This window comes from Akebia trifoliata, chromosome 4 (genome assembly GCF_017979445.1).
Source record: "Akebia trifoliata isolate Shusen 1 chromosome 4, ASM1797944v1, whole genome shotgun sequence".
NCBI classification, from domain to species: domain Eukaryota; kingdom Viridiplantae; phylum Streptophyta; class Magnoliopsida; order Ranunculales; family Lardizabalaceae; genus Akebia; species Akebia trifoliata.
In genome coordinates this window covers 36,478,486-36,503,631 of record NC_141378.1, presented here as the reverse complement: position 1 = coordinate 36,503,631, position 25,146 = coordinate 36,478,486, and the positions used below count along the sequence as shown (strand labels likewise).

Sequence of the window (25,146 nt, the reverse complement as noted above, 5' to 3'; positions counted from 1 at the left end):
TGGTTGTCGTTTGAACCTGACCCTATATATATATATATATATATATATATATATATATATATATATATATATATATATATATATATATATATATATATATTGCATTTAATTATTAAGGAAGACGAAAAAAGCATTATTAAAATCTTAAAATAACAATTTTGAATCGAAGAACTCGAAGATTTTTTGACAGTTCTATTCGGTAGGTTTAAACCAAACTTGTTTTAGCAAATTCAATAGGTACCTACCGAATATTTCCAAACAAGTTCGATAAGTACCTATCAAACAACATTTTATACTAATTATTGTAAAACCGATTCAGTAGGTGCCCATTAAATCTTACAAAATATATTTGTTAAGTATTAAACATAACTTTCTCATGAATAACTTCAATTCTATTGGAAGTGTTGAGGTGAGAAAAATAAGTAAGGTCAAAGCTTAAAATTCTCATTGAAAATTTTCAAGATACAAAAAAGAAAAGGAAAAATTAAGAAAGACTGTGATAAAAAAATGATTCTTACTTTTAGATATGAATAATAAGCAATAGAGGTTAAAATAGATTATTAGGTATGTGAAAAGTTAAGTGGGTATAACAAGCAAGTGGGTGAAATGAGCCATTTCGATGTGTGCAAATAGACCCACTCTTTGTACTTTAAAAAAAAAAAAACCGAAAATTTCGTGAATTTTCCGAGAATTAAATGGGAGATAGCTTAAAAATGGGTTGAGAGTTGAAACTCGAGAGATACAACCAAAGCTTAAAAATGGGTTGAGAGTTGAAACTCGAGAGATACAACCAAAGGCGGAGACTTAAAAAGGGGAAAAAGGCCCTAATTGTGCTTCGTTTCGTGGCTTGGCGATGGAAATTGCAGTTGAACCCTCGACCACTCCTGAGGATGAGAGGGTTAACAACAACATTTCGGTCGATAGCGTTGGAGGTTCTTCGTCCTCTCGTAGTCCTTCCAGCAACAACAACATCGTCTCTGAAGAGGAGGATGAAGAGGATGTGTGCAGGATTTGCCGTAACACTGGCGATGCAGACAACCCTCTTCGCTATCCATGCGCTTGCAGCGGAAGTATCAAATTCGTTCACCAGGATTGTCTCCTTCAGTGGCTCAATCACAGCAATGCTCGACAATGCGAGGTACTTTTTTCCTATAATTTGATCTTTGATCTTTGAATTCTTGATGCGTTGTTCTTTATTTGTTGAAATTTAAGGTATTTGTCTGTCGGGTTGTTTTGTTATTTTGTGAAATCGCCTTAAGTCTTTATAATTGTGGAAATATTGTTGGGAAGAATTTGTTTTGTTATTTTGTTGGCTTTTTTAATTAGAAAATAAAATTATTGATAAAGAGGAAAAGATGTCCTCTAGAGAACAGCTAGAACAAAGAAAAGATCACCCTTACAAACTACACATAAAATCCTTAAAGAAGAAGTCTGTAAACTCTTTGAATTGTTTGCACCAGTAGAAAATTGGGTGCGTTTTTGGAGACCCTCAAAGACTCCACATTCCTATTGGTCCATGTGCACCGAAGGGCATTCCAAATTTACAAAAATACTCACGTTTACCTATGTAGGGGACCTTCAACACACGTGTACCAATAGGAATGTGGAGTTTTTGAGGGTCTCCAAATTCGTACTCTAGACAATCAAACCTAATACACATGATGATATCCCGAGGTAAATGCTCCTTTCCTTTGAAATGCGTCCATTCCTTTCTTTCCACAAGATTACAGAGCTAGGGAATCTGGTTTGGGATAGAGCTAAGGATTTGGGCTACAATAGGGTCACTTTAAATGTTTGGGGTAAACCCAAAAGGGTTTGGCTGCGGGGTTTAATTAAAATGTTTTGCAATTACGGTTAGGGGTATAGGTTTATATGGTAAAAAAATTTAGGATGAAGAAAACAAAACAAATAGGTTTGGGGGTTTCAAGAACCCAAAAATCAAGAATTCAAGAAAATAAAGAACTAGAAAATAAAAAAAATGCAAAAAAAGAGAAATAAGATTATAAGGGAAAGAGAATGGATAGAAGGATAGCAAAAAAGAAAAGAAAAGTGGAAGTTAAAAACATTTTTGATTTGGCATCCATGGTGGAACAACCCCAAATTGAAACCGCACAGCTGATGAGGGATTGGTATTTTTGGTGTTTCCAACAAGTAAACCTATTCTTTTAAGGTTACCAACACATAAGTGACACACTAAATGGACCTCCTTTTAGTAACTTCCTACGATAGGATTTCCCTAAAATCATACCTTCTCCATCTGCCATCCTGTTAGCTGAAGCCAGAAGTGCTTAATAATTACAGTCTCTCTCTTGTAGCAGGTACCATGTGCTAGAACCACAAGTATGCTTATTGAATAGGGGGAGATCCATACAAGATGGCTCATTTTGGACTTTGCGAATTCTAAGATCACTTCTTGTTGATTTGGTTTTTTATATGTTCTATTGTTACGCCCCAAGCTTTGAGGATGTTCTCTATGTTGAGAAGATCATCCTCACAAAAAATCAGCTCAATCTGAAACTTTTAAACCCATCAAAAGTGATTTACAAATTATTGATAAAAAATCGACGGTCCACATTCTAAATCACTTTTGATGGGGTTAGAAGTTTCAGATTGGACTGATTTTTTTTAGGATGATCTTCTCATCATAGAGATCATCATCACAAAAAATCAGTTCAATCCAAAACCTCAAACTCATATTTGAATTTGTTTTATTATTACATTGTTTTTACATATCTCCCTTGATCCTGACCCTATATATACACTCACACCACATTTCCTCAGGTCAAACCATGTGATTTTACATAGCTTACTAGACCACTCTTTTTTTTTTTTTTTCTATATGTAAATCCAACACCTACTCTACAAACGAAAAATATATACTAACTATATCCAAAAATCTTTTGAGGTCATAAGCAAAAGTCCTCACTAGATATACCTCCAAAAACAACTCCTTGCAAATTGGTCTCCAAAAACGTAACACACATGTCACTGACTATTGGTCAATTTGCAAAAATATGAAAGTTTGAGCTTGACAGCCTAGCAAGTAATTCCCTACCTAAAATAAAGTTTTGAATTGAATAAAAAACATGTGTTGTCTAAAATAACTCGTATGACAAGGGAATTATAGATATTGAATTGTATGATTTTTATGTGGACCCAAAAAAATTACATTTTCAAAAGTAAAATATATATAAGATCTAAATGGAATTTGCTTTATCCAAAATCACACTTTATATAGCCCACAAAGGAAAATGGAATTTCCTCATTTGAAGTTCATATAAATATTCAATTCCCAATATGATAGGATTATTTGCAATTATTTTCTGAATCAATTGGCATCTCGCATCAAATATCATAAGCACGCTTCCCATTGAGAGTATGTGGTGATAGCCCTAGGGCTGGATTAGTTTTTCGTTGACTTTTTGTAAATTTTTCGCGAGAGGTGTTTCCTAGATCATAGTTCTAATACCACTTTCATATCCTTAATCCCAAAGGAAGGAGCTGACGAGTTGAGTGACTTCATATCCATTAGCCTGGTATGCTCGATGTATAATTTTTTTCAAAGGTTCTTGACTCTAGATTGAAATTGGTGATTCTCAAGATAATTGGTCAAGTACAAGGGGCATTCATTGAGGGAAGGTAGATCCCAAATGAGATTTTGATAGGGAATGAATGCATTGATTCAAGGAGAAGAGATGGGAGGCTTGGAGTAGTATGTAAAATTGATATTGAAATGACTTATGATCATGTGAATTGGAATTTTCTGTGGTATCTGATGTAACGAATGAGGTTTGGTGAAAAGTGGATTTTTTGGATCATTAGTTGTGTCTCCTCAGCCTCCTCCATTTTGGTTAATGGCTCCCCTGTTGGTTATTTTAAAAGCTCTCGTGAGTTAAGGTGATGGGGTTGTCAAATCTTGAAGAGCTTATTTTAGTTTTTTTTAGACATCTATTTTAGGGTTATAATTTTATATTTTTTGGGCTTATTTTGAAGTTTTATTAGCCCATGGTCTTATTATAATATTTAGGGACAATTTAGTACCTTTTATTTGTTTTTTATTTAAGTTTATTAGGGTTGAAAAATTAGGAGACAGAAAGTTATAAAAATTAGGTTATTTTTTTGGTATTTTTGTTTGATTAGGATTCTTGACTTTATTTTCTTTATATATAGATTGTATTAGGATTTTTTTTTAACAAAGAATTTTGATGAATAAAGCATAAGTTTCTTTCATGGAGTGATGTGAGTTCTCTACCATTCTTGTTGTGATTCGAAGAAATTCTTAGTGTGATTCCAAGGTTTTATCTTTTCCATCATCTTCTCATCTTTCCATTTTTTTTATTATTGTTTCTTGATTTTCTTGAAATCTTAAATACATTAAGAATCTTCTTTTCTTGATTTTCTTTTAGTCCTTGTTCTTGATTTTCTTGAATTTTTAAAGTTTTGAATCTTGATTTCTTGAAACCCATTTTATTTTAATCTTAATCTAATCCCAACCAAAATATCGTAATAGTAAAATTTTGCATTTTTTGTCCATTGGGATTGTGGTCATAATTGCTAAATGTCAAAATTAAACTCTAGGATCCAAATCCTTTTGGGTTACCCTATTGTCGCCTAAATCCAAAACCAAATTCCAAAATCACCCAAATCAGATTCCTTAACCCCCCCCCCCGCCCCCCCTATTATCCTCTTCTTCCCTCATTGTCTTGCATCATTAGGCAAGGAGATCCTCTATCTCCCTTCCTATTTAACATTGTGCTGGAAGCTTTAGTGAGAATGATCTTAAGAGCTACAAGTATTGGGGCTCTAAGAGGTTTTGGGGTTGGGGAGAAGGGCCAAAGATCTCTCACTTGCAATTTGCTGATGACACCCTCCTGTTTCTTGATGTGTCAACAAGTGAGGTGTGCGTACTTCGGGGCTTTTTGTTCTATTTTGAGACGGTTTCGAGCCTTCTTATTAACTTGAGGAAGAGTAAGTTGCTCCTTATTGGTGATGTTTTAGACTAATAAGTACATATAATGACAAACGATCAAAAAAATAATGACAAACGATTCCCTTAATTTATGGTCATTTTGTAATATTAATTTGGTTATTTGAGATTAATTGGCTAATTATTATTGTTGTATGTTTAGGAGGCTCAAAGTGAAAGAAAGATGGATTTTTGGTGTAATAAAAGATCAAAAAGGTGGAGGAATTTTTTTACAAAAGACCAGGGTTAAAAAAACAAGAAAAAAAGAAATCTTGAGAGAGATTCTATCCATATTTCTCATGTACCATATTTGCCTACAATTTTCTCTATCCTCTTCTTATTTATCTCTTTACTTTTTTCCTTTCTTCCCCTTTTCCCATGTCTCTCCCTATTTCCAACAAATTTTCTTCCCTAAGTTTCTCTCTTATTCCAACAATTTCGCTCATCTATCTTCTTTTCTCATTCTCACTCAATCTCTCCCTACCCTCCACGATTTCTCAACCTCCCACTTTTTATTTTTATTTTTCTATTTGAAATCTTATCCCTACCAAAGTATATTTTTTCACGTGGTTGGCAACTTTGAACAGACTCCCTATAGTCGAGTTCCTTAGATTGAGGGGCATGTATCTTGTTGACCTTTTTTGCTTGTGTAAGGTGAGTGAGGAGTCTATGGATCATTTGCTTGTTCATTGCAAGTCAACGACTATTCTTTGGTTTCATTTCTTTTCCTTGTTTAAAATAGTTTGGTGCCAGCCTCAATCAGTTCTCTCTTTTATCATGTTGGAGTCCATCAAGTTTTCCTAGCAGGAGAAGGATTCGTGGAAAATTGTTCCCTTTGCTATTTGTTGGGGCCTTTTGAAAGAGTGGAATGAGAGAACCTTTGAAGGGAAAGAAAATTTGACTCAAGATCTATTTTTGAGTGTTCTTGGCTTGGTGTTTTTTTTTTTGGTGTAAACATTTTAGGGAGTTTAGAGGGCTGTTTTTTGAGGATTTCATGTTTAAATGGGAAACTGTTTGTAGTGATACCAAGTATCTTTTGTATCTTTTTGAAGGTTGCCTTGTTCTCCTTTCAATAAAATTTTCATTCATAAAAAAAAGAGACACAAATAGATAAGCTTCTCTAGTGAAAGGTGTATAAAATGGTTAATTGCAAATGCATTTCATGTCCATCGACATATAAATGGATGCATGGAAATAGTAACTCCCTATATATATATGTTATGCATAAACTATTGATTGGTAGTAAAGAAGGCAAATAATGAAGTTAAATTGTGCTAAAAGGTTAAATAACTTGTGTAGATATAAAATCTTCATTCAAGAAAATTCAAACTACTAGGGTTCGGGAGTCACCATCATTCCTGAGTTTTTTGGGGTGTTTTTGACCACCCAAAATAGAAATTTCTTTTGAAAACAATTTTTATAAAGAAAATGACTCTTAAAGGTTATCTAAAGAGATTTGGGTAAGGGGATTCGGTTGAAGAGTAGGGAAGGTGTTAGAAACCCCACTCTACCCATCAAAATGATGGTTACCTAAGAACTTGGCCATTTTAAAAGATTTTGAAAACTTGAGATTATATTTGGAGTAGAGTTTGGACAAAATGTAGGTTCTATGTGAGAACCATCTTGATTTCAAAACAAGTCTTAAGTTGATCTCATTGGTACAAGGAACCTTTGGACAATTTTATTTTAACCTCAATAGAAAGGGAAGCACATGAAAATGTGTTTTGAATGCAAATGCAAAGTGTGACATGCTTGAAAACCTAAATGCACGAAAATTTTTGCAATCTGGATTTTTGACACATGAGTAGAAATCATTGTCAAAACCCAAGCAAAACAATTCCAATTGGAGAGATTGTTTTACTGTGATGAACTAGACTTCAAGGCGGTTCAATTAGAAAAAGAACCAACCCATCTGGAGTCCTGTTTTGAGAGTTATAGTCTTGGGAAGCTGTTGTCCCCAACTTTGTATTGATACGGACACATGGAGTCTTGTTTTGAGAGTTATTACCTCTTCTCAGGTTATATCTCCTAAATTACTTGATAGATTCCTCTGCCATTTGGTGGGTAAAAGTTAATTTCAAGATGGTCTTTTTCCAATTGGAATCAACTCGAAAGCTTTTCTCAAGTGGGAGAACCATCTATCCCAAGTTAGCTCACTGTTTCAGGTTTATCCACTGTTTTTAGTAACATAATCACATTAATGTGAAAAATGTTTTATGTGGTGGAAATGCAAGAAAATGAAGTATGAATGATGTTATTTATGAGAGAAATGATTTGGCAGAGGTGATAGAGAAGGTAGTCTCGTAGAAAAGCCTCCTCTTAGCTTCTCGCCTTTATGCAAAATGGATGTAAATTTCCCACATGGTAGGTTTTTTATTTTGGCAAAGGAAATGTGCCTATCTCTAGAAAGAGATCCCTGGTATGCTCATTTTGCCTTTAATGGATGAATTTTATGGAAAAAGCATAGGTTTTGGATCTAGAATATCCTTCATCCATCATTTTCCATGTCCATTGTTCGAAGGTCATCCCCAAGAAAGGCTTGACTATCTGATTTGGATGGAGTTGGGGTTGGGGGGGGGGGGGTTACAAATAAGACTTCTATGTTATGTAAAGAAAATGAAATGATTAAAAAGAGAAATTCCCTATAAAAGATGCCTAGATTACACTAGACAATACTTTTATTGTCTTGAAATTTTTTTTTTTGTCTTATTCAAAGACTTGAGAGAGGTAGAGAGTTCAAGAAAGTGAGAGAATGAGATGAGTTTTTTTTTTAGAGTTTTAAGGCTAAGGGATTGTTTTTTGGACTTTGGGTTAAATAATTCGTTTGTGGTCTTGATTCTGAAGAAGGGGCTGAAGATTTGGGAGATTTCAGACCGATTAACTCGCTTAATTCCACCTACAAAATCATTGCCGAAGTGTTAGTTATAAATGAGTTGATTGATTCGATATTGAGAATGGGTGTCCCGGGTTTTGTGTATAAGATTGATATCCAGAAAGCTTATGATCATGTGAACTGGAGTTTTCTAAAGTATTTGATGCAACGTTTGGGCTTTGGAGACAAATGGATTAGGTGGATCATGAAATGCATTTTGTTTGCTTTGTTCTCAACTTTGGTCAATGGGAACCTGACTAGTCATTTTAGGAGTTCGAGGGGTTTGAGACAAAGGGATCCGTTGTCTCCGTTTTTATTTGTCTTCGAGGGTGAGGCCTTGAGTAGATTGTTTAAGAGAACGACGTTGATAGGGGAGTTGGATGGTTTTGGGCTTCAATAGGGGATCCTAAGGTTACCCATCTTCAGTTTGCAGATGACATTCGCATTCTTGGGAGCCTCGACTGATCAAGTGTGCTTTTTGAGGGGTATTCTCTTTAGCTTTAAATTGATGTCAAAGCTTTAGATCAATTTTAGGAAAAGCAAATTCTTGGGGGTGGCTTTGGTCCCGCAGATTCATTAATGGGCAGCAATGTTTGGGTGTCAAGTGGAGTCTTTTCCTTCTTCCTATTTAGATCTTTCTTTTGGGGCTGTTTATAGAAGTAAGAAAATTTGGAAACTGATTCTTGAAAGAATGGCAAAAAGGTTGATGTCTTGGAAAGCAAAGTATTTGTCAAAAGGAGGAAAGTTAATTCTCATAAGGAGTACTTTGGAAAGCATTCCAGTGTACTACTTGTCTTTCCATTCCAAAAAATGTAGAGACAAAGCTAGAAAGGATGGTCAAGGAGTTTCTTTGGAACGATAAAGGGGGGAAAAGGAAATATAATCTAGTCAATTGGAAAGTGTTTTATGCTCCTAAAAAGGTAGGAGGTTTAGGAATAAAGGGTTTCAGGATTTCCAACAAAGCCTTGCTGGGTAAAGTGGTTTTGGAGGTTTGGGAAGGAGAATAATAGTTTGTGGAGGGAAGTCATTAAGGTTAAATTTGGGGAGAAGAGGCTAGGGTGCGAGAGTGGGGATGTGAAAACTACGTTTGGGTGTAGTGTGTGGAAAGGAATCACAAAAGGGTATCAAGAGTTTCATAAGTAGATAATTGTTTTTAAAGTGGGATTTGGGGATTGTGTTCGGTTCTGGGAGGACATTTGGTGTGGTGAGATGGCTTTATCTCGACAATTTCCCAAGATTTACAAGCTCTCCTCTAAAAAGAGAAAGCCGTTTCAGTTGTCTTGAACCACTCGAGGAGCAGTACCTCTTGGGATTTAGGTCTTAGAAGGTCTCTTAATGATTGGGAAATTCAGGAGCTAGCCGACCTATTTGCGATTCTAGACCTTCAGTGCTTGGATCCATTAGGGAGTGACAATTGGGAATGGACTGGTAACCAGGAGGAAAGGTTCTCGGAAGTTCTTTTCGGGTTACTCAAGAACCCCAAACTTTAGCTTCATTTCCTTATAAATTCATTTGGGGTTCTAAAATTACATAAAAAATCTCAATTTTTTGCTTGGTTAACGGTTTCCAATAAACTTTTAACCTTAAATCACCTTATTGCTAGAGGCGTCATTACTCTTTATTTTGTCCCTTGTGCAAGAATAGTAGGGAGTCTGTTGATTAGTTTCTTTTACATTGTTCTTTGGTTTCAAAAGTTTTGTATCATTTTTGGGGCCTGTTCAATGTTTGTTGGGTTCTCCCCGCTTCCACAAAAAAATTGTTATTCACTTGGAGTTTTAATCTGTTCATTGGAAGGAAAAGAAGTCTCTGGGCTTTACTTCATTTTGTTATTACTGAAGTATTTGAAAAGAGAGAAATGGGAGAATTTTCTCGGGTGTGGAGAGCTCGTTGCACGAGATGATCTTAGGTTTTTTGTTTTATTGGTACAAGTTGGATGTGTCTTTTAGAGGGGTTTTCTTTGAGGAGTTTGTTTTTAAGTGGGACTCTTAAGTGTGATGTTTAGCTTTCTTTTTATGTTTTTTTTTTTGTTTGTAGTTTTTGTTTATTTTTGTGATGTTCACCTCGACCTCCTTTTAAATATGTTGTTTTACCTAGAAAAAAAAAGGGATTGCTGGTTGAAAGCTTTGGCAAACCCTTCTATTTATAGGCTTTTAAGAAGGTTTTGTGGATATAATGGTCCACACATCACACGTTGCACTTAATTTCAATTAAAGCAAGAGTGAGGACTTAAAATACCCCCCAACAAAGGGGTCTTGATGGTAATTTACCACTATTTGTCTCTTATCAATGAAGATAATGAAGGGATAGAGTGAATGCTTATCAAGATCTTTCTAGAGCTTTTTTGAGGGCTTAAAAGTCTAATTGATTAATTCCCAAACTAGCATAGAATCTTTTTTTATTTACATTGAAAAATAAGTCTTTACTAAAGAATTTTCAACGAAGGTGGGGGCTAAAAAGTAAAGTCCTAGCCCATGTGCATGAGTGGACTTGAGATTAAACAAAACAAATAGGTTAGGGTGGTAAAAACACCTCTAAGATATTTTATTTTGCTGCTCAAAAACGGAAAAGAGAATGCCACATGTTTTAATAATAACAAACTCAAGCTTTGGAGGCCAAGTAGCTGGTAGGGACCATAAATCTTAATAGAAATATCTTGGGTCCAATACAATGAGTTGGACTTTTGGTCCGACCCTTGGGTCATAAGGGGTTGCCATCGTCCGTCCATGATACTCATTTATTAAATTTTGTAGCAAATCCAAATTTGTGAGCCACAAAGCAATAGTGGCCCACTAAGCCAACAATTTTATATCTAAGTGTAGTTAACGAAATGCAACATCAACAAACACAACCAAGGGAAATTGAAAGCATCACTCACCTTTTTTTACAAATTACAAATTCACAGGTATCCTAAATTAGCCTCGTGTTGAAGAACCATGAACCCAAATTGATCTGTTCCTTATCAAACTCAAAGCTTGGGAAGATTGTTTTTCTTTTACAACCGTCTAGCATCAAGTGCTCGAAATATCATCAAACTGTATAAATTGGCAGAACATTCCTTTGTTTGGATAGTTAAGGGTTCCTCTATTCTTTGCAGTTCCCTTCAAGCACCTCCTGCAAAGAGGGACAGTTGTAGACACCATAAATTGTCCAAACTCAAGGCAAGATTAAATCAAAGAGCTTGTAGTCCACTAGGGGGTTTTGTTTGTTCCGACTCATTGTATCGGACCAATAGTCCTACTCACTGAATTGGATTCAATATATTTCTGTTAAGATCTCTATTCCCCACCAGCCACTTGGCCTTTAAGGCTTGAGTTTGTTATAATTAAAACATGTGGCATTTTCTAATTCATTTTTGAACAGCAAAATAAACTATCTTAGAGGTATTTTTACCACCCTAACCTCTTTACGTTGTTTAACTTCAAGTCCACCTATGCACATATGTTAGGACTTGTTTTTTTACCCTCACCCTCGTTGAAAATTCTTCAATAAAGACTTGCTGTCCAATGCAAATAAAAAGAGATCTTAGGCTAGTTTGGGAATTAATCAATTGGACTTTTAAGCCCTCAAAGAAGCTCTAGCAAGATCTTGATGGGTATTTACCATTTTATCCTTTGATTATCTTAATTGATAAGAGACATATAGTGGTAAATTACCATCAAGACCCTTTTGTTTGAGGGTATTTTAAATCCACACTCTTGGTTTAATTCAAATTAAGTATAACTTGTGATTTGTGGATCAATATATTCCCAAGGCCTTCTTAAAAGCCCATAAATAAAGGGGAATTCCCAAGACTTTCAACAAGCAATCCTTTAGCCTTGAAACTCTGAAAAGTTTTCATCTTTTTCCTCACCCTCTTAAATTCTCTCTCTCTCTCTCTCTCTCGTCATTGAAGAAGAAGTTCAAGGTAATAAAAGTAATGTATAGTGTAATCTAAGCATTCTGTCTTACGAATTTCTCCTTCTAATCCTCTCATTTTCTTTTGATAACTTAGAAGTTATGTGTGCAAACCACCCCTCAATTTCATCTAAATCAATTGATCAAGCCTTGTTTGGAATGGCCTCCGAGCAATGGACCCGGAAGAAGATGGAGGATGGGTACCCTAGAACTAGAACCTATGTTTTTCATAAAATTCATGCATTAAAAGCAAGATGAGTAGACCGGGGGATCTCGTTCTAGAAATTGGCATCTTTGCTTGCCAACATAAAAAATCCCATCATGTGAAAAATTTGCATTCATAAGGCAAAAAGTTAAGAGGAGACTCTTCTGTGAAACTATTTTCTCTTTTGCCTTTATCAAATCATTTGTCTCATAAATAACATCATTTATGCTTCATTTTCTTGCATTTTCACCACATAACACATTTCTCACACTCATGGCATATTGTTGTCAAAAAAGTAGATAAACCCGAAAAAACAGACTAAATTCAAGTTGATTCCAATTGGAGAAGAACCATCTTGAAGTTCACTTTCTACCCACAAAAGGGCAGCGAAATCTTTGGAGTAGTTTGAGAGCTATAGCGTAAAGAAGAGGCATGTGTCTATGCTGATAGAAAGCTGGGACAACAGTTTCACAAACCTGTAACTCTCGAACTAGGACTCCAAAGTCTCTCTAATTGGAGTTGATTTGATCAAATTTTAATAATGATTTTCACCAATGTATCGAAAACCCAGATTGTGGAAATTTTCATGCATTTAGGTTCAAGAATGTCAAAATTTTTGTTTGCATTCAAAACACTTTTCCGTGGGATCAACCTAAGACTTGTTTCAAAAATCAACATGGTTCTCGCATTGAACTTACATTTTGTCCAAATTCTACTCTATACCATCTCAAATTCAAAAAATTTAAAATGGCCAAGTTCATAAGTAACCATCATTTTGATGGGGAGAGTGGGGTACCTAACACCTTCCTCACTCTTTAATCGAATCTCCTTACTCAAATCTATTTGGTTTGACCTTTAGGAGTCACTTTCTTTAAGAAAAATGTTTTCAAAAGAACGAACCGCAGCTACTCCATGGTCCATACAAGATGCCGTGGCTAAGACCAACGAATTCTAAGACTACGCTTGATTTGATTATATTCTAAAACTGTTGCTGCTATCTCTTGTTATTTTTTCATTGTTCTCTCTATGATCCTCATAAGCTTCTATTAATGCCCTTGAGGTTCATTGCAGGTTTGTAAACATGCATTTTCTTTCTCTCCTGTTTATGCCGATAATGCTCCAGCAAGGCTTCCTTTCCAGGAATTTGTGGTTGGGATGTCAATGAAAGCATGCCACATTCTTCAGTTCTTTATACGCCTTGCATTTGTTCTTTCCGTCTGGCTCCTAATAATACCCTTTATTACATTTTGGATCTGGAGATTGGCTTTCGTGAGGAGTCTTGGAGAAGCCCAAAAACTATTTCTAAGTCATATGTCAACTACCATGATTCTTACCGATTGTTTGCACGGGTTTCTACTTTCTGCTAGTATTGTTTTCATTTTTCTTGGAGCGACTTCTTTAAGGGATTATTTTAGACATCTACGAGAGATTGGAGGTCAAGATGTGGATAGAGAAGACGAAGGCGACAGAAATGGTGCTCGTGCTGCAAGAAGGGCTCCTGTTCCAGCTAATAGAATTCATGGTGGTGATGTAAATGGTGAAGATGGTGGTGGAGGGCAAGGGATTGGTGGAGCTGGTCAAATAATTAGAAGAAATGCGGAGAATGTCGCGGCTAGGTTGGAAATGCAGGCGGCACGTCTTGAGGCACATGTTGAACAGATGTTTGATGGCCTAGATGATGCAGATGGTGCAGAAGATGTTCCCTTTGATGAGCTTGTTGGTATGCAAGGGCCTGTCTTTCACCTGGTTGAAAATGCTTTTACTGTAAGTCTCTTTCCTTTTTTGTTATTTATTTTGTTTTAGCTTCTGCTGTTATGTTTTTTCCCTTCATATTTCTTGATCAGTTCTAAATGACTCTTTTTTTTTGTTTTGGATGGGCAAAGAAAGTTTCCATTAATGAAAGAAAAGAAGGGAGGTCTTTTAACAATAAACTTCCTCCATAAGCTCTCTTCTTCCTCTCCAAACTTCCAAAGTGACTTAGCCAAAACTGCTGAATTCACAGAGTTAAAATTTTTTATCCAAAAACCCTCCCTGAAACTTCGGCAAACAAATACGAGTCCACATCACCAAGTGGATGATGCAGGACGATGAAGAAAGAAGATGAAAAAAGGTGGTTTGAAAAATTATGATATATATATATATATATATATTTTTTTTTTTGAAAAAAAGGTTTGATAATAGAGTATAGGGTATATTTGGAAAAGGGATTAATGAAATAAGGGTTAAAGAAAATGGGAGAGGATAAGGATTTCAGGTTTTGAGATTTGTAGGTTTCAAGAATCAAGAATTAAGAATTAATAATCAAGAATTTAGGAATCAAGAATTCAAGAAACTAAAAAAGAAAAATCAAGAATCAAGAATTCTTAAAAAAAAAAAAATCAAGATACAGATTTTATGGATGGTTTATTGATCTTTAAAATTTAAACAAAAAAATGTAGAAAAAGATGGATTGAAGATGATGATTAAAGAAAAAAAATTGATATTTACCTTAGAATCACCTCAATGATTTCCATAGCATAAATCACATTGAATGCACCAACATTCAAAAGAAAACAGAGACTTCTGTAATTTTATTTATTCCATTCATTCTCTATCGATAAACCCTAATACAATGTATAAATAAAGAAATCAACCAAGAGTCCTAATAAAACTAAAATACCAAATAAAATAATAATTTTCGTAACTTTCTCTCTCCTAATTTTTCAACCCTAATAACTTAAATTAAAGACATCCTAAAGTTACCAAACTATCCCTAAATATTATATTAAGACCAGGGGTCAATAAAACATGAAAATAAGCCCAAAAATATAAAAATAAAGCCCTAAAACAACTCAAAACTAAAAAATAACTAATATAAAATAATCATGAATGATAAAACGATAAATCTAGACCAAATTAAATGAAATCCTAAATAATTACAAAATTTTCATCAGAACCCTTAATCGTTAACTTGATTTGTGTTCCGCATTAATGGAACTTCTTCCTTCCCTTTCTATCATGTCTAAAGAACTCTCTACACAACTTATCCAATTTGTTCTTTACCCCCTCAAGGGATTGAGAAAAGGGAAAGAAAATAATTAAGAATGCTTTGCCAACGGGCTCTTAGTCAAGGTTAAATGTCGAGCCTTTGAAGAAGTTGGCCCTTTTGCCAAATCTTTCAATGAAAGGGTCCGACATACCTTTGGTCCTATAGGAAGCCCCAAATACGAAAAAGGTAGGAGACCCACCTTGAAACCCATTGAAGCCTCCTGCAAGTCCATATCCAGAGTCTTCCCAGCACCAAACACCAAGCTCTTCTTCAAATTCATCGGGACACCTGATATAGCTCTAAAACAACACAAAATCCCATTGAAAAAAATGGAGTTGCCTTGATGAGAAATCCAAAAATGTCAGGGTATCATTGGCAAACTGTAAATGTGATACGAGTGGACCTTGGTCCCCAATAGTGAAGTCGGACAATTCACCACAAGATACTACCTTTGACAACATCTTCCCAAGCATTTCCATAACCACCAAGAACAAAAAAAGAGATAGAGGATCCCCTTGCCTCAATCCCCTCGAGCTACGAAAGAAAGCATTAGGAAAGCCATTGACAAGCATCGGGAAGGAAGGTGTAGACACACACCTAATGACCCATCTCATCCACTTTTCCCCCAAACCCATCTTTATGCAATAAGAACTCCAAGAATCTCCAATTAATGTGATCATAAGCCTTATCATGATCAATCTTGTACACCAATCCCGAAACCTTCGATTTTCTAGTTGAATTAATGCACTCATTTACATGTAGGACCACATCTCGGATTTGCCTACCTTCCACAAAAGCACCTTGGTAAGGCCCAATAATACCTTTTTTTGCCACTTTCATCCTGAAGGCTAAAAGCTTGGGAATAGTCTTATACACTGAACCAACCAAAGCTAATAGGTCTCAAATCCGAAATCTTTTGCACACCGCTTTTTTGGGGATAAGGGTCACAGTTTGCATTTGGGCCATGAACCAAGAAGTTGTCTCTAAATAACACATCCACGACAGCTACCAGATCATTCTTGATTGTTTCCCAACACTCTTTGAAAAATTCCATAGAAAATCCATTTGGACCTAGAGCATTGTCCCCCACCATCCTATTCATAGTTGCACAAACTTCTTCCCTCCTCTATAGGTCTCTCTAACCACGACTGATAGTCTAAACAAATAATGTCATAGTAGAGATGATCAAACAACGACCTAGGTTGAAGATCTTCTGTATAAAGCTCCTGAAAGCCTACAACTTCCTGGGCCACCTCATAGTTTCCCACTTTCCAATCACCATTCACCTTAATTTTATAGATGAAATTTGCCTGGTTGTGACAATTTGTCATACAGTGAAAAAAGCTCATGTTATTATCCCCTTACTTTAACAATCTAATTCGGAATTTTTGCCCAGCTCACCTTCGTCACTACGACCCTCTGGGCTTGAGCCCTTAAATTCTCCCTCCTACTTCTTTCCTCTCCCTATTAGCCGCCCTGTCTCCTCCATTCTATCATACACATCAATCTCACCTAATAGCTCCTTAATTTCAAATCCACCCAACCAAACCTGTCCAATTTCCACAACTTGATCTTTTCCTTCAATTCCTTTAACTTTAATCTAAAAACAACATTGGGTGCCCCCATAAACATCAACTCATTCCACCTAGAGTGAATCAGCTCCTTAAACTTGGGTGAAGGAGCCACATGTTCTCAAAACAAAAAGGAATAGGCCTCTTAGAAGCTTCTCCTGCCTTGAGAAAAATAGGATAGTGATCCAATGCATTGTTTGGCACCAATTCTGAATGATACCTCCATAGTGCTCCTCCTAGTCCAAAGAAACCAAAAAACGATCCAACTTGTTCATAATTAGATCTTCCTGGTGGTTAGACCATATGAACCTGTCCCCCAGACAATGAAAGGTCAACCAACTTATTACAATTTACGAAATTTCCGAACTTACGCATACGAGAAGTCATCCCCAAGCTTCTCATACAAAAACCGAATGAGATTGAAGTCACCTCCAAGGCACAACTACCTGTTCCACCTAAACCATCATCAAGCACTTGGCAAAAAATGTGAATCTTCATGCGGCTTGGATGGGCCCATAAACTGCCAAGAACACCCAACTAAAGTCCTCAATTCTCCTACACAAAAACTGAAACTGAGAAAGCTAAGCTCATCCTCAACTTCTAATCCAGAAAAATAGCAAACCCAAATTTTCCAGATTCATTTCTCAAGGAAACTTTTCCTCTTCCTGAATCACCCTCTTGTTTTTCTCTCTCCATATCTTCCAACACACTGCAAACGGAAGAATGGTCCACATGTATCTTTCTTTGCTAGAGAAAATATTTTGAGTCCACCCAAAAAGAGTTATAACTGAATTCAGGAAGACCCATTCTACATGAAAGAAATAAAAGAACATAAATATGGATATGTAAAAGAGTTCTCTTGTGGGTATATATCATATCTTATTTTGTAATAATTTATACTTAAGACTTTCACTGGTGTCAATGCTTGAAAAATTGCTATTGTGTGGAATTTATTCTTGTTATTCAAATGGTGTTCCTTTCCTAATTAATCATTTATTTCTACTTACAGGTGCCTAGAACTAGGTGGAAATATCACATGTATCTTTCTTTGCTCGAAAAAATATTGTGAGTCCACCCAAAAAGAGTCACAACTGAATTCAGGAAGACCCATTCTACATGAAAGAAATAAAAGAACATAAATAAGGATATGTAAAAGAGTTCTCTCGTGGGTATATATATCATATCTTACTTTGTGATAATTGATACTTAAGTTTTTCACTGGGGTCAATGCTTAAAAAATTGCTATTACTTTTGTGTGGAATTTATTCTTGTTATTCAAATGGTGTTCCTTTCCTAATTAATCATTATTTCTACTTACAGGTGTCTAAAACTAGGTAGAAATACCACATGATATTTCTTTGCTAGAGAAAATATTGTGAGTCCACCCAAAAAGAGTCATAACTGAATTCAGGAAGACCCATTCTACATGAAAGAAATAAAAGAACATAAATAAGGATATGTAAAAGAATTCTCTTGTGGGTATATATATCTTATCTTATTTTGTAATGATTTTTACTTAAGTTTTTCACGGGGGTCAATTCTTGAAAAATTGCTATTACTTTTGTGTGGAATTTATTCTTGTTATTCAAATGGTGTTCCTTTCCTAGTTAATCATTTATTTCTACTTACAGGTGTCTAGAACTAGGTAGAAATACCATATGGAACTGGTGATAGTTTTGTTGTTCCATTTATTGTGTGGAGTTGACTCATCGATATTCTTGATGGCACTCTTTCTTTGCAGGTTCTGGCTAGCAACATGATATTCCTTGGTGTTGTAATTTTCGTTCCCTTCTCATTAGGTCGGATCCTCCTCCATTACCTATCTTGGCTTTTATCAGCAGCTACAAGTCCAGTGTTGTCAACGGTCATGCCATTTACAGAGTCAGCCCTTTCGTTGGAAAATATCACATTGAAGACAAATTTGTCCTCTGAAAGCCATAAAGATGGTATGCTTGATCATATTGTGGAAGTTGTTGCAGAGACCTTGAAAGCAAACATGACCGATCTAGACAAGGTCTCTAACAATATGGGCAAATCGTTTTCAGTCGATATGTTGAATGGGACGACTGGTGGAACCTCACGCCTTTCTGATATTACCACTCTCGCTGCCGGATACATGTTTATATTCTCTTTAGTATTCCTCTACCTTGGAGTTGTTGCTTTAATTCGTTATACTAGGGGTGAACCTTTGACTATGGGGAGGTTTTATGGTATCGCTTCTATAGCAGAGGCGATTCCCTCCCTTATAAGGCAATTTGTGGCTGCAATGAGACATCTAATGACTATGATTAAGGTTGCTTTCCTTTTAGTAATTGAACTTGGGGTTTTTCCTTTGATGTGTGGATGGTGGCTTGATGTTTGTACTATAAGGATGCTTGGAAAAACAATTTCTCAAAGGGTTGAATTCTTTTCAACCTCTCCCTTGGCAAGCTCTTTGGTACATTGGATTGTAGGCATCGTATACATGTTACAAATAAGCATTTTTGTGAGCCTTCTTCGAGGGGTATTGTTTCTATATTCCATTTTATCTCCTTTGACAGGTTTTTTTATTTTCCCATTAATCATATTCAGTTACTTCTGATAGGTTTTGCGTAATGGTGTTTTGTACTTTCTTCGAGACCCGGCTGATCCAAATTACAATCCTTTTCGGGATCTTATTGATGACCCGGTGCACAAGCATGCTCGCCGGGTTTTATTGTCTGTCGCTGTTTACGGGAGCTTGATTGTGATGTTGGTGTTTTTACCAGTCAAACTTGCCATGCGACTGGCACCTTCTATCTTTCCATTGGATATTTCGTAAGTCACTTCCATGTTCTTCTGTCCATTGTTGCATTTTTTTTTTAATGAGATTCTATTGCCACACTAACTTTTGCTAATGCCACCCCAATTCATATGTAAATCACTGGCATTAGCAAAAGTTGTGTTGCAATAGAAGCTCTTTTTTCTATTTAGTTAAAGAATTCTCTGTATCACTTATTTTTTCTGCTAATAACATTTAGAAGCATGATGCAGAGTGTCTGACCCATTTACGGAGATTCCTGCGGACATGCTACTCTTTCAAATTTGCATTCCATTTGCAATTGAGCATTTTAAGTTGCGGGCAACAATTAAAGCCCTTCTCCGCCAATGGTTTACGGCAGTTGGTTGGGCACTTGGCTTAACCGAGTTCTTACTACCCAGACCTGAGGATAATGGAGGGCAGGAAACAGGGAATGTGGAAAGGCAGGATAGATTACGTGATGTACGAGGTGGAGATGTGCGTCAAGATCAGGCTCTAGCAGCATTTGTGGCCCCTGAAGATCCTAATAGAATCATTCGTACATCTGGTAACTTGGATGTTGCAGAAGATTATGATGGTGATGAACAGGCTGATTCTGAGTAAGTATTTTGCACTAGTTTAGTATTATTAGTATACTAGAGTTCTCTCATGTCTATGACACGGGCATCGTCTTTGGGGTTAATGGGGTAAAAGCAGGAAATAAAATAAATTTGTAGGGGTTTTATTAAAAAAATTGAGGTTAAAGGGGTAAAAGATGAGAAATAATAAAGTGGGTTGAAGGGGGTAAAAGAGGAGATACAGTAAAGTTAGAAAGAGAAGAGTAAAGGCAATAAAGTGGGGCTCACAAAAATTGTAGCTCCATGGGATGCTTATCCCCACTCAAAACTGTAGTTAGATGGGAAGTTTATCCCCACAAAACCGTAGCAATTGTGGGACCTACAGTTGTGTTTTATTATATATATCCATATCACCATGAGTTGCATCTTTGGAATAAAAGGGATTTTTTTAAATTTCTTATTATATTTCATCACAACAGTGATGATATTCTTCTCGACAAACTCAACATTGATGATGATGCAATGATTTTTTGCTCAGAACCTCGTAATTGTAAGTAAGGTTGGAACGACAGATTACTCTAAAGTGATCCACTCTGCCAATAATCTTGCTGCTACAAGATCCCAAGGATGATATTATTGCAATACGAAACTATTAAATTGGCGAGGATCATGTGGCCTATATTTTTTAGTTTGATTTGTGATTTTCTCTTGTTTGTTCTTTCTTTGTCCCTAGCAAAATCATTTAATCTATGATCTGGTATTGTGTTAACTCATTCCCAACCTTCCATCTAACCCTGTGAGTTCAACACTTTGCAGATATGGTTTTGTACTTCGCATTGTGCTGTTGTTAGTGCTAGCATGGATGACTTTGCTCCTCTTCAATTCAGCATTGATAGTTGTACCCATATCTCTTGGACGTGCACTCTTCAATACCATTCCTCTTCTCCCCATAACTCATGGGATCAAGTGTAATGGTAATATGGTTATAGAAACTAGTCTTTAATCGATATTTCAATGTTATGAGGCAAACTAACTTATTTTCAACTTCCTATTTTAGATCTGTATGCTTTCATTATCGGAAGCTACATCATATGGACTGTTGTAGCTGGAGCGAGGTATTGTATTGAGCATGTTAAAACGCAGAGAGCAATAATTCTGTTGAACCAAATATGGAGGTGGTGTGGCATTGTGTTCAAGAGTTCCATACTGTTGTCAATTTGGGTAAGCAAATTCATCGTTGGAGATCATTTAAAGTACGTCAGTACCAAGCATGCATTATTTAAAATCGGTGATGTTAGGTTTACCCCATTGTAAAATGCAAGATTAGGTTTACCCCTCTTGACTGTAAGTCAAGGTGGTTTTTTTCTTGATGATTTAACAGTGAAGCTTTGATATTTTAAAATTTTGATTTAGTAATTTAAGTATTTAAAGAGCATTTTGAAAAAAAATCAAAATCAAAATTTCATCGTTAAATCATCAAGAAAACACAACCTTCACTTACGGTCTAGGGGGGTAAGCCTAATGTTGCATTTTGCTAGGGGGTAAACCTAATATCACCAATTTTACAGGGGGATATTTCTAAAATACCCTATTACTTTCATTAGATTATTGATCTTGATCATTTTGTTCCAGATATTTATCATCCCGGTGTTGATTGGTCTGCTCTTTGAGCTTTTGGTGATTGTGCCAATGCGGGTGCCAGTCGATGAAAGCCCGGTTTTTCTCTTGTATCAGGACTGGGCACTGGGGCTTATCTTTCTGAAGATCTGGACTAGATTGGTAAAGTGTTTTATCTTTCTGATTTATGCTTTAAATAAAATATTGCAGTTAACCTATCTGATGCGCACAATGGTCTCATTCAAGGATGGCATATTATTCTCATTACTGCACCTGTTGCACATGCCAGTGTGTGTGTGTGTGTGTGTGTTTTTGTTTTTTTGTTTTCTTGGCTGATTTTGGATTGTTTCGAATGTTTCGGTCATAATATTCCGACACCCATCAATACAAACTGAAACATTCCATTACAAAATGGCGCCAACCGAAACATTCTAATTACAAGAATATTGTGTATCTGAATGTTCAAAAATCAGTGCATGTCAGCCGATATAATACTATATTTTGATCCATGATAATGATCTCTTCTTAAGTTATTTTGAACTATTTCCTGTTATGAAGATATGGGGGACAAATGTTCTACTTCTTAATGTAACCACGAATACCTACTCACTCTCCTTCGCAAGACCTTCTTAGTGTTTGCAATAAAGTTTGTTCTCCTATGATCATTAGCCACTTTGTGGAAAAACTTGGTATTATTGTCCTGATGGGGACATCAAATCTTAAAGAGTAGATTTTAGTTTTTATTTAGATTTTTGTTTTAGGGATTTATTTTAGTGTTTAGGATGAGTATTTGAGATTATTTTCCTATTTTATTAGCCTATGGTGTTAGTATAAGTGTTTAGGGCCAATTTGGTAATTTTATATTGAATCTTTAATGAGTTTTCATAAGTTGAAAATTCAAGGGAAATCAGACCACCCGTCCATCCGCACAACCACATACACGTATCAGACCTGGTTTTCGGTACAGAAGTAGGTTGTACCTGTTTCTTAATTAAAAAGCTACATGGATAGGTAAAGTAACTGGCAATTCTATATTTGAGTTAAAATATTTAATATTACATGTTGCTGTAAAGTTCCTTGCCATTTTTCATATTGAATAAGAATACTTCCTAGCACCTATAAAAAAAATATACAAAAAAAAAGAGTACTTCCTAACAATTGAACGGAAAAAGAGTGCTTCCTAAGAGGAGTGACAAATGGGTAAATATTTGGTTGGTTGCAATTAAGTAGCTTGGTAATTCTTTAGATTTAGGCTACTAAAGGGACGGTTGAAGTTCCCTTTTCAACACAATAATAAAAAATATATTACAATATTTCCCTAAATAATAGTATTATCGTAAGTCGATAGGACATTGCCCATCTCTGGAGGGAGAAGTGGAAAAAAGCTTCACGATCACAATGGGAGTGCATTTATTCTGTATACCAGAGAAATGAGGAAGCCACATTCTAAGGTTCTAAAAGTGATGCTGAAGGACTGATTTATTTTTTTATTACCCTAGATGTGTTGAGTTGGGAGAAAATTACAGTTTTAAAGGGCCAACATTGATACGAGTTTAGATATTGGTTATATTTCATCCATTCAACATGTTTGCATAACTGTCCTATTGTTCTGATGGAGAGAAGAACCATGATAAGCTTTTCAGGAATCACAAAAAATCAGCCCTTTCTGAAACTTCTAATCATATCAAATTTGGAGTTTTATTCAATATTCAAATGGATTTAGTCCAATTTTTCCAACTTTTAGTAAGGCTAGAAATGTTGGAATTGGTTGATTTCTCCATGGTTAGGAGATAATCCTCGTCAAAAAGAAAAATCCATTTGGTCTTTTGTCCATATGAGGTGGAATCTCGGACAAGACCTCCCCCACATATTTACTACTTAATTTTACTTGGAAGATTTGAATACAAGTTGGGATACAGAAAGTAATCTTGCATGTGATTTTCATTCTATGAATATCATCTGTTTTGTTTTCAAATAGGTTATGCTGGATCACATGGCACCTCTGGTAGATGAAAGTTGGCGAATAAAGTTTGAGAGGGTGAGAGAGGATGGCTTCTCCCGGCTACGAGGGCTTTGGGTGCTACAGGAGATTGTGATCCCAATCTTAATGAAGCTGCTGACAGCTCTCTGTGTGCCCTATGTTTTTGCAAGAGGGTTGTTCCCCGTGCTTGGGTATCCATTGATTGTGAACTCTGCCGTCTACAGGTTTGCTTGGCTGGGTTGCCTCAGCTTTAGTTTACTGTGTTACTGTGCCAAGAGATTCCATGTCTGGTTCACAAACCTCCACAATTCCATACGGGATGATCGCTATTTGATTGGTCGGAGGCTTCATAACTTTGGTGAAGACAGAGTGGACAAAGGCAATGAGGCCGTGACACAAGACGCAACTCTGCCAGACAACATTTTAATCCAACGTGAGCAAGAAACAGATGGCAGACTCAGACAACGCAATCCCCAAAACCAGGGGCAGGTTTTATAACCGTCATTGCTGGGCTTTGTGGGTTGTAATTGTTCACACACTGAAATTGTAGGTGACTCTTATTATTGCTGTGTTGTGTCATGAGCTTGGTAACGAGTTCCTTTTATTGTTGAGACTTGACACTCATTCCCCACCCCAGTGAAGGGGGAAGGGGATGGACATTGGAAATATACAATTGTTTATAGCAAAGCAGATTATATATTATCTTGTGTTATAGAAACAGGCATTAAAGAAGTTCTTTAAAACTGAACTCCCTGGCAAGAAAGGAGTATTTTTATCTGTATCAAAGACCTTGCATCTATCTCATTTCTGCCCACTTCTTTTCCACATGTATTTGGGGGAAAATAACATAGCAGATATAGACTTGATTTTCTTATGTTGAATTTAGCGAGAGATAAGGAGCTTATAGCTTGATGTGACCTTACGTTCTATCAAGTATTCTTATCTTTTCTGGTGCTCTAGAGAACATTTTATGTCAAGGATTCTACCTTATGAAGCAATTCTCTTTCGGTCAAAAAAGAAAAACAACTTTCTGTAAAATTACCAAAATACCCCTTCAACCCAACACATCCTCGTTAAAACATTTAAATGGCAATTTATTGCTACTATTATAGAGTGTCTCAAGGCCATGTCTCTTGGCCAACTCTCAAGTTTGCGATGTCTGCTAGTATTTTTAGGCCTTACTGGATACCATACCACCACAAATTTGTCCAGCTCTATGGATTAATTTGTGCTTGTGCACCCTTGGCCGCATTACTAAAAGGATTCCTTTGTGTGGAGCTCATTGGCTGACATTGCCTTTCAAGCTCTCAAGTAGGCAATGTGCTCAACAACAGTTTTAGTCCTTCCTGATCTCACCAAACCATTTGACCTCATGAGGATGTCAGTATTGTGGCTGTTCTAATAGAATATGGCCCCACCCCTTGGCCTTATATGCAATTATTATGCAAGCAATCGACAAATGACATCCTCATTTGTTGTGGAACCATTTCCACATCCGAACCTATCATAGAAGCTTGAAATACTTAATGAAGCCAACATGTATAGCCAAACTCATCGACGGTGATAATCAAATTGTCTTCTTCCATATGGGAAAAGAGGGGCTGTTGATCCCATTCCTGTCTCAGCGGGATTCTATTATCCATTTACTGAATTTCAGATTCAGCGCTTGTCAAAGT

General features: G+C 36.1%; 1 protein-coding gene across 1 annotated transcript; it reads left to right on the top strand.

Moving 5' to 3' along the window:
- The first annotated feature begins 741 nt into the window (after positions 1 to 741).
- LOC147404825 (putative E3 ubiquitin ligase SUD1) lies at positions 742 to 24,188 on the top strand. The gene is made up of 9 exons (XM_086440904.1): positions 742 to 1,138; positions 13,009 to 13,701; positions 18,278 to 19,039; positions 19,121 to 19,332; positions 19,549 to 19,914; positions 20,689 to 20,846; positions 20,930 to 21,093; positions 21,505 to 21,651; positions 23,468 to 24,188. Exons 1-9 carry the CDS (start codon positions 854 to 856, stop codon positions 23,966 to 23,968), a joined length of 3,288 nt encoding a protein of 1,095 aa, XP_086297030.1. The 5' UTR covers positions 742 to 853; the 3' UTR covers positions 23,969 to 24,188.
- Positions 24,189 to 25,146: the final 958 nt, after the last annotated feature.

Coding starts and splice junctions, on each gene's coding strand:
- LOC147404825 (XM_086440904.1), top strand. CDS start 854: ATGGAAATTGCAGTTGAACCCTCGACCACTCCTGAGGATGAGAGGGTT. Junction 20,847..20,929: donor TCATGGGATCAAGTGTAATG/GTAATATGGTTA, acceptor TTCCTATTTTAG/ATCTGTATGCTTTCATTATC. Junction 21,094..21,504: donor CCATACTGTTGTCAATTTGG/GTAAGCAAATTC, acceptor ATTTTGTTCCAG/ATATTTATCATCCCGGTGTT.